At 35.9% G+C, this 9,359-nt stretch overlaps 1 protein-coding gene across 1 annotated transcript; it reads right to left on the bottom strand.

Annotated features, from left to right (window-relative positions):
- Nucleotides 1–456: 456 nt before the first annotated feature.
- LOC140823139 (homeobox-leucine zipper protein REVOLUTA-like) lies at nucleotides 457–8,851 on the bottom strand. The gene is given in 20 exon segments (XM_073184317.1): nucleotides 457–765; nucleotides 860–997; nucleotides 1,122–1,227; nucleotides 1,323–1,351; nucleotides 1,353–1,658; nucleotides 4,134–4,268; nucleotides 4,367–4,447; nucleotides 4,556–4,744; nucleotides 4,911–5,079; nucleotides 5,195–5,301; nucleotides 5,530–5,604; nucleotides 5,684–5,839; nucleotides 5,943–6,026; nucleotides 6,107–6,220; nucleotides 6,312–6,407; nucleotides 6,492–6,582; nucleotides 6,698–6,783; nucleotides 7,113–7,272; nucleotides 7,572–7,736; nucleotides 7,738–8,851. Coding segments are annotated over 20 exon segments (2,502 nt in total). The 5' UTR covers nucleotides 7,803–8,851; the 3' UTR covers nucleotides 457–615.
- Nucleotides 8,852–9,359: the final 508 nt, after the last annotated feature.

The following is a 9,359-nucleotide window of genomic DNA, read 5'->3' as shown; positions in this document are numbered from 1 at the left end:
TAATCAATGCAAACAATAATTGAAGTTATTATTTATTGCAGTACACATATTTCAGTATTCATGATATATATTTCTTTTTTTAGAAATGACATTTTGACGGGAAATTATTATTTTTGACAAAAACTTTACTTTTATATATATATATATATATATATATCGAGTTTTATCAAATATCTATTATTGAAATTTGAATTTGTTAGCCTGGTTAATTTGAAATATATTTATACAAAATTAATACATAAATGAACACTGAAGAGTGATAATGAATTATCAAACAAAATTTGTATATGAACAAAGGCTCAATCCATGTTCAAACATATTCTATCATGATAATGAAGTATCAAACAAAATTTGTATATGAACAAAGGCTCAATCCATGTTCAAACATATTCTATCATTTCTCGAATCCGATAATTTTGAATACGAAACCAATAAAAATCCACTTAACAAACTCAATACGAAGTAACAAGATCCTGTGATAGCAACCAGTTTCTTAGAAGTAAGAAATTCTTCCACAACTTAAGAACACTGCAGCAGCATAATTTACATGGAAACATGAATAATTTTACTGACCAGTTTGTAAGAGAATAAACTCCATTGAAGCGATTTGGACGTTCACACGAAAGACCAATTCACGAAAGAGAAGGCCAGGCAGTGGACTGCGCTTTCTTCCGCGGCAAAAACTTTCCACACGATGGCTTGTTCATATGAGATATGACGACCCATCATCGACATACAGATACCACCAGGCAAGTAAGCAAACCCCTGCAAAATGATTAATGTTATTGTCCCAATTTGTAGGACATTAAAAATTTCTTCCCCGACTCCCAAAAATATTAGGTAAATGAAGCCAAGCCACCTGTTGCATGATCTTGGCAAACTCTGAAAACAATGCCTCGTCGAATATTTTCTCTAAAGTAATGTCTTGTAAAGCAACCAACGTGGTTTCCAGCATGTCTAGCCCGGCCTGGTTTGCAAATATGAATACTGGCAGTGCCTGATACACCAAAAGAACAACATATTGCAATTTAATCATCACATAAGAATCCGATTCCCGAATATGTGAGAACCATGCAATTCGATCATATATACAATCATCTCAAACAAATAAGATTGTTTACCTTCATCGAGCAGCATAAAATGGCATCTTGGTGATGCCAAAGTGTTTTTAATACCGACTCATCACCGATAGAAACAACCCTCAGCAACTCAGCCCCGACATGGTACCTACAACCGAGGAAAAACAAATTCATCAAACATGAAAATGAGAACAACCGTATGCGTCTTCACTTCAGAACCTCAAGCCAAATAGTTAGCAATACCTATAGCTCTGGCAGATCCAATTTGCTAAGAGTTAGTGCTTCTGGAGATCCTGGTAATGGCTTTGGCCCTACTGTTGGGCATGATTCTGATGAGTATATTGCTGTGGCAACTCTCTGCACAGAGGCAATCACACTACGAACATACTGCCGTGCCATAACAGCAACATTGTCCTGTAAATTGTTTTCAATTGGAAATTGGAAAGCAATAGTTAAAACTGATCGTGCATTGTGAGGTGTCGCTGTGTTTTCTGCAGTATGGCTTGCTGCTGGGCCAACTTCAAGACTTGATGTGAGATCTAGTGTTTTATGTGTAGCCAATGTGTCCTGCGAGCCACCCTGCCAAATAGCATTAACATTCATTTCAAGTACAAAACTATCATTGTGGCACCTACTCGTGTACTAGATGATTTCTGACAAGTTATCAGAATAAAAGATTATAAATTCAAATAGTGCAGATGCATTCCTGACTGGGTATAAGACCAATTATTTGTTGGATTAATAAAATCAATTGGATTTTGATAAGGACCAAATCTTGCAAATATTTTAGGGATTTAATTTTATAATATTTGCCCTTATCTAAAATTTTATCCCTAATTATGTGATTATTTGAATTAATAATTTTAGATTTGAATAAAAGTGAAAAACTGTTTAAATTCAGAGATAAAATAAATTTACTAGATTTCAAAGGAAACAAAATATCAAAAGAAGGGAAATAAAATATTTTTATTCCTTTATGATATTGAAATCTTGAAAAATCTATGTAAATCTTGATAAATATCTTATCTATACTTTATTTACTTGACATGGGCTTAGAAGAAAGAAAGAAGGAGGCCCATTGAGTAAGAATAAAAAGGAGAAGAGTCGGAGACGTGAAGAGGAGACGCAAAACAAAAGAAAAAAAACCAGCGCGGAAGGGAGAGAAGAGAGAAGCGTATAGAGGGAAGAGACAGAAGAAGACATCGCAGAAGGAGAGGGAAGGAAAAGAACAGAACATACAGGAAGAAAGAAGCGTAGAAGACTGCGGAAGAAAGGAAAAGAAGCTACTATGAAGTAGCACCAGCGTGGAAGAAGGAAAAGAAGGGAGGAAGACAGAAGACAAAAGCTGGAGGAATTCCTCACACACGCCTAAATCACAGAGAATTCCTCTTAATTATTTCTTTCTTTTGTTTTCTTCTATTAACTTAAATATGACTTTTCACTTCTATTTTGAATTCATGGAATAATTTTCTTTAGGCTAAGACCACGATAGGGCCAAACAATACGTTATTTGATATTTGTTTTATTTTCATAATATTATTTTTCTTGATTTTAATTATTAATTGATGTTAGTTTAATATTTCTTGTTAATAGCTTGATCAACTATTTACATGTATGTTGATTAACACGAATCGGAAGATGATTGATTAAATATAGCAACAAAGACGTCATCAACACATGGTTAAACTGACTAGAAATAGTATTCGGTTTCAGTGTACGGTTTTAGGTGAAAACTGAAATTCCACGACGATTTAATGCATTTAAATCTAATTAAATTCAATTAGAAATAATTGGACTGTAAGACTTAAATAGGTTTATTAACTCGAGGAATCGTTTAATAAATAAATTTGGGAATTTCACCGTGATTGTCAAGAATTAAATAATTAATTGTATTTAAACACGTGTCAACATAGTAGAGTTTGGTACCGTTGTGTATCTTAGTTATTTATTTGAATTTAAATCCCTCCTTGATATCTGAATCCGTCGTTTTTAATTGCAATTATTTTATTTAAAGTTTAGATTAATATAATGCACATATCATCTTTTTATTTATTTTGTTTAGCTTAAGTTAAGTGATATAAATTCTAGTAATTAAATATTAGTCTCTGTGGGATCGATACTTGGACTCATCATCCATTTATTATAACTTGACCTAGTCCACTTGCTAGATTTATTCCCAACCGAAATCGTCGGTCAGGTTTAACACTAGGTTCAAAATATTGATTATGCTTGCAGAAGCCAAGCTCGTTAGATTCTCTTAAAAATCTATAAATAGAGGAGTTTCCGCACAATTCAAGGTATGCTCTCATTTTTATAAAATTTCTCATGTTGTCTGAGTTTTCTTGAAACTGCTTACTGACTTGAACGTCGGAGTGTCTACGTCGGGAACCCTCCCGACGCCCACTTGACGAGTGTACGTGACGCATGTGACGTCCCGCAAATTAACTGTGTATTGTCTATGTGGATCCGTTTACTAGCCAGGTGAGCTCATTTACGGGCCAAATGGACCAGTTTACTAATCAATCGGATCTCGCATGCGCAGTCTACGTGACTCATTTGTTTTAGCTGCATCACAAACTATGTGTTATAAAAAAAAAACCCTTGATATTCATCATCGGTGTGAGTCACCCTCCCTTGAGCTCGAGATTTTAGGAAAAATGATTTCTAACAAACTGATGTCCATCATTTATGACAAAAGAGCATACAAAATTATCCAACATGTTTCCTGCATACACGCAAACGGGTCTAAGGGCATCATCAAAAGGGCCTAAAGTCTAAAGAAAGAAATTCATCAGAAAACCTAGTTGCAAGTGACGAGTTTTCGTTCTTTTTCCCTACATTTTGTTACATTTTCAAAGATCGAATCATATGGGAGAAATTTTACCCCGAGCTCAATATTGCTATTATGTAACTTTGTCTTACTGGTGATGAAGCCACTCAGGAGAGAGAGACTATGAATAACAAACAACCCAAGATCTCTAGTATATTGGGAAAGCTAAAACAAGAAAAAAAGATAAAGATAGGAATTTTGAGTGAGAATGCTTTGAACTCAACTGGTTTTGATTCCAATGGAATTATGCGTAAACCGGAAGGCAGCAATGGAGCGTCATCTGGAAACATGTCATCAATAGGTGCAAAAAGGAGCTCGGAGCAGGCTCCTTCTGCACTCTCATCAACTCCACTGCACATCTGGAAATAAGAACCAAATTATAACATTCTATTTCAATATTTTTCAAACGTAAGTATATGAATCGTTCATCTGACGGAAAGATCCTCGTGAACAGCACCTGTAAAAGGTGAATATCTCCAGATATAAAAGCATCTTCATGGCTGAGTGTGTGCCTTTCCAATCGTACAACTTCAAGCATCTGCAATAATACATTACATCATATTTCTACAGTAAAGTTGAAATTGTTGTTTCGTGGTGAAAAACGAAAGTAAAATACATCACATGGTTACAATGCAAAGATTCATACCTCTTCGTGTTCAATTGCATGGCCTAATGGCATGATTATTTGGCTTCCCGTAAATTTGGTAGGCCTCATTCCTGGATATGCACATGTATTTGCTTTCAAAGAGGCGGCAACATAGGCATCAACATTAAAATCGGCCCACTCCGATCGGTGCTCCCTTAAAAATCGAACCAGCGCTGCTGGAGAGACACTCTGACGGGAAACGGAAAAAATATTGTTTCGGTTAGCAAGCTAAAATTTGTTTATCTGAGCTTATCAAAATTTGGCATAGTAAATATAAATAAAGCATTTAAAATCCATCCAAAATAAAATTAAAGAAAAAAATAGTGGCAAATAATTGAACAAGAATAATAAGTACCTGAAGCAGCATGGATGCTTTGGCACAGACAACGCCTTCAAGAAAAGTACTCGAACAAGTACTCAAATTTTTGGCAGAATTAATGGCAATTGACACATCTTCGGCACCATCAGAGTTCAATAAAGACCAACCATCATCGTTGTATCCATTTACAGCATTATTGAAACCTCTACACAGATGAATCGATAAATTTTCAAATTTCTATTTACAAAATGGGATACAAAAGATTGTAAAAATGTTCTGGCATGCAGTAATGATCTATGAAAACTATTGAAACAGATTACCTCCTTAACCTCTGGCTGAAAGTTCGTAAAACAGCCGGTTGTCTACCAAGACCATATACTACTTCACCGCTTGTCTCCTGAGCTATCTGCCTAATATATCGTAGTGCCTGCTTTTTACCGCCACATTAGAATTAGGGAGAAAAAAAAAGTAAATAAAATATTGCAATAGAAAAAACAAATCAATCATATTTCGAGACTTAATCACCTTATAATCAAATGGATCATTTCAAGGGAAAAAACTCAAAGTTTAATTAGAAGAAACAATTTATGGCAACTCACATATCAACAGTTAGTAAAAATCATCAACAACATAAAAGCATATATGCGGTACACACCGCAATAGTCATTTTTTGTGCAATGACTTTTGATGATTCATAAAGAGGCCGCAGCACCTCAGGCACGCTCCATGCCTGGATAAAGAAAAGTGTTGTATCAAATTCAATAAATCTAAGAAAACTTAGTGGTGTGGCATTTGAAGAAGGATAAAACCTCTAGATTAACATGATCCACGATGTGAACAATCGACCCTCCACCCTCACATGGCCGAATCAAATATCCAGATGGAAGCATTTCGGCCCTAACAAATTGTGAAGCTGCAGCTGGGTTAGGGCCTGCACCAGTACCAGAAAGAGACCTCTCACAAACCTTCATGAAAAGGCAGCAAACAAATGTCAAAATCAAATACATACATTATAGGAGTTCTAAAAATACTGGGCCTCAAATATCTAACAAATTTGATCATTCATACCACGAGACTACCATTTTCCAAAGTGGTTGTGTATCTCAGAGTCCAAAAATCACGAGCAGGAGTCAGAGAAGTTGGTGCATATGTCTGAAATCAAGAACGTGTTTTTAATCATCTCTAACGAGACCTGAATAGAACTAAACAAGTGATGAATTCAAATCATTCACCTGCATATACAACAGTTCGATGGTTCCTCCATTTCGAGCCGAAAATATAGTGAAAACCTCTAGGCTCCGACAGTCACGGAACCAAGATGGGCGGTCTTTAAGAATTTCAGCAATCTGTGAAATTTTCAAAATTTCCCGTCACAACACCTTCACACAACTTAATATGATGCTAGGATATGGGGAGAGAACTAAATGATTTGCTCACCTTTGTAGGCTCTAAGCTTACAAGGCCACAAGCTCGAGCCGCCACTCCACTACAACTTTGTGAAATGGCAAATATCCCAACCGAATCCGGACCAGGCTGTCAGCAATGTAAAAGTTTGCATATACCACTCAGTTTCAGAGTCGATAAGAAACTGCTAAATCTATATTAAATGACTCAAACCTTCATCCCAGGCATCTGAACCCAATCAACAGCAGTTCCTGTAGCCTTGGAAAGAAACTCCGCCAAGGTCTCCTCCGCAATAGACTGGAGTCTAAAGACAATGTGCACACAATTATTTAAGAGAAATTAACAGTTACCAACTCCGGTGGAAGCTTCTAAATACTCAAGCATGGAACATTGGAAAAAAAAGGTCTTTGATCAAGTACCCAGCAGGATTGCTAGCATCTCCGAGAGAGTGGCGTGGGGTGGTGACTGCTGATTCACAGCTCGCATCAGTGGTTGCTAAGGAAGTCTAAATATAAGAAGCAATGGCTTATGCACAGCATGAAAAAAAATTCCAAAACAAATGATTGACAGAGTTGATATACAAAGTTTAATCTAGAAAATAACATTTATATTAGAAGAATGGTACAACATTAACTCAAATAACTTTATCGCCGATTATGTCAATAGACTAACTGATATGCGGGGTGCATGCAAAACTCATTGAACCATGTGCTGAGTCTCCATACATCATCTTACATCTATTGCCAATAATACCAAAAAACAACAGTGATCTAAAAGAATGCAATCATGGGAAAATGTGCAACAGCAAGTAAGCAGTGGAGGAAAATTACATACACTTTGCAACTGTAGCCGCATATAACCATTTTCGCATACAAGCTGCGACACCTGCTTCTGGAGGCGATCATTTTCCTCCATCAACAGCTTGTTCATGGCACCAAGTTTTTTGTTCACACCGTGAAGTCTGGTCGATTCTTTCCGTTGCTTCTCTCGGCACCTATATTCATTCATTTCTCATGCTAAATGCCCGTTTCATCCTCAATCATTCCAAGCAAGATGATAAAATCTAGACCTCATATATTTCAGCGTTCCATTATACATATAAACAGTAGTAACAAGATGAAGAACATTTAAACTTAAGATTTTAACAAATTCTAATCACCCAAGTGGAAAAAAACCTGTCAATACTAAAATTTTCACATTATTAATCACGTGCTGAAGGAGAATAAAGCCAAAACAAAAGGAGAAGACTAAAAAGATAAAAATACACTCTACCCCATAATCTTAATCTTCTACCTGCGGTTCTGGAACCAGACTTTGATCTGTTTAGGCTCAATGTCGGACAGAATAGGGCATTCTCGGATGAGCTGCTGCCGGCGCATAGAGCTGGGCTTGGGACACTCTGCATAGACCCTCTCCAAGGCCTCCACCTGCTCCACCGTATACCGGACATACTTGCCCTCCATCAAGAAATTTGTTCATGCTTCCACTGCTACTCTCCACGTGCTGCTGTGCAACCATAGCCATTGTCTTCGAAACCAAGAGCTTTAACAAAAAACAGACACTCAAACAAACACTTCCCAAATAATGCAAATGCAAATCTTGAATACACTGAGCTGATTTAGATCGTCGCACTAAAGAGCTGACACTGATTCTCTGAAGTAGACACTTAAAATGAATAATGTTTAATAATGTTCCAAGTGAATTAAGAAGGATAAAATGAGCGATCTTGATTGAGGAAGAAGATTCATAGACCTTTAGGTGCTTGAGAAACACACTCCCACCACTCACCTTATAAAAAGGGGAACAGCCAAAATAGCTCCACGAAAGCTGATCAGCCTTGTTTAAAACATACGCAAACGTACAAAATAATCTGTTACTTTCTTGGATTTCCTCGCCGAAGATACAACCCTTCCGCGAAGCTGCGAATGAACCGCTTGGAAGATATGATTATTATATGAAGCAACCCTTAAATAAATACTGCTTTTAGCACTTAAACCACCGGCCTTCACCAGATGGAAGATGAAATCGTAGATTTCTGCCACGCATAACTCTTGATTATTACACAAAGGCGGCAAATTACAAGCGTTCTTATCATTGGTTACCTTTTTGTTTCGTAAAATGCTAAAAAAAAATGAACTTTTCACCTCCTACAGCATTCCAAAATGTAAGCAAGAAAATTCCCTCCACCTGATCTTAGAAATTCGGGATTCCACACAGACCACCAAATGTTCTGGAAAAATTGACAGGGGTGAGGAAGACAAGGAATTAACCCAAAGTCCAAATGGGGTCTTCAAATTCTCGAGGCACCTCAAGGCTCTTGAAAAATCTACAAAAAAATGTAGGCTTGATCTTCTCTTTCGCCCAAAAGGTCAAAAAGGGAGAGAAAGAGAAATGTGACCCAAGAATTCAGTGAATATTAATAATATTTATATATAATATCATAGATTCACAGGGAGGGACATCAAGAAAATTTCCTGTGATCAATGTTCTGATGTGCTAAAGGTCCGTAGTCCTTAGAGCCAGTGTAGACTGTAGAAAAGAGGAGGAGGGAGGGTGGAGCTCGAAATTCGAAAACGGCAGCAGTGTTTATAGTTAGGACACTTTATTATTTTATTTATTTGGATAATGTAAATTGCATTTTATTAAATTAAAATTTTATAAAATATAGAGAAATTTTAGATTGAAACATTTTTATATTTTGATTTTATTAAGTTTATATTTATAGAAAGAATAAAGAAAACTAACATAAATGTAAACCTACTACTTGAGACTTCCTGAAACATGCTTCATTCATCATCTTAAATATAATTTTCTTTTTGTTTTTTGCACAAATTAAGAAAATCATTGGAACAAATTCATATTTTTTTATTTAATTAATTCAAAAAACTGTTGTATGTTTTCAAGATTTAGTTAATAGATATATATAAATAAATGCAAAAACTTATGTGAGACGGCCTCACGAGTCGTATTTTGTAAGAAAAATATTTTATTTAGATCATCCATGAAAAAATATTACTTTATATTGTGAATATCGATAGGATTGACCCATTATATATAATTCCATAATATATATATATATAT

This window comes from Primulina eburnea, chromosome 2 (assembly GCF_022965805.1).
Source record: "Primulina eburnea isolate SZY01 chromosome 2, ASM2296580v1, whole genome shotgun sequence".
Lineage (NCBI taxonomy): Eukaryota > Viridiplantae > Streptophyta > Magnoliopsida > Lamiales > Gesneriaceae > Primulina > Primulina eburnea.
The sequence above is the reverse complement of the archived record's forward strand: the minus strand, read 5'-3'. Positions and strand labels throughout refer to the sequence as shown.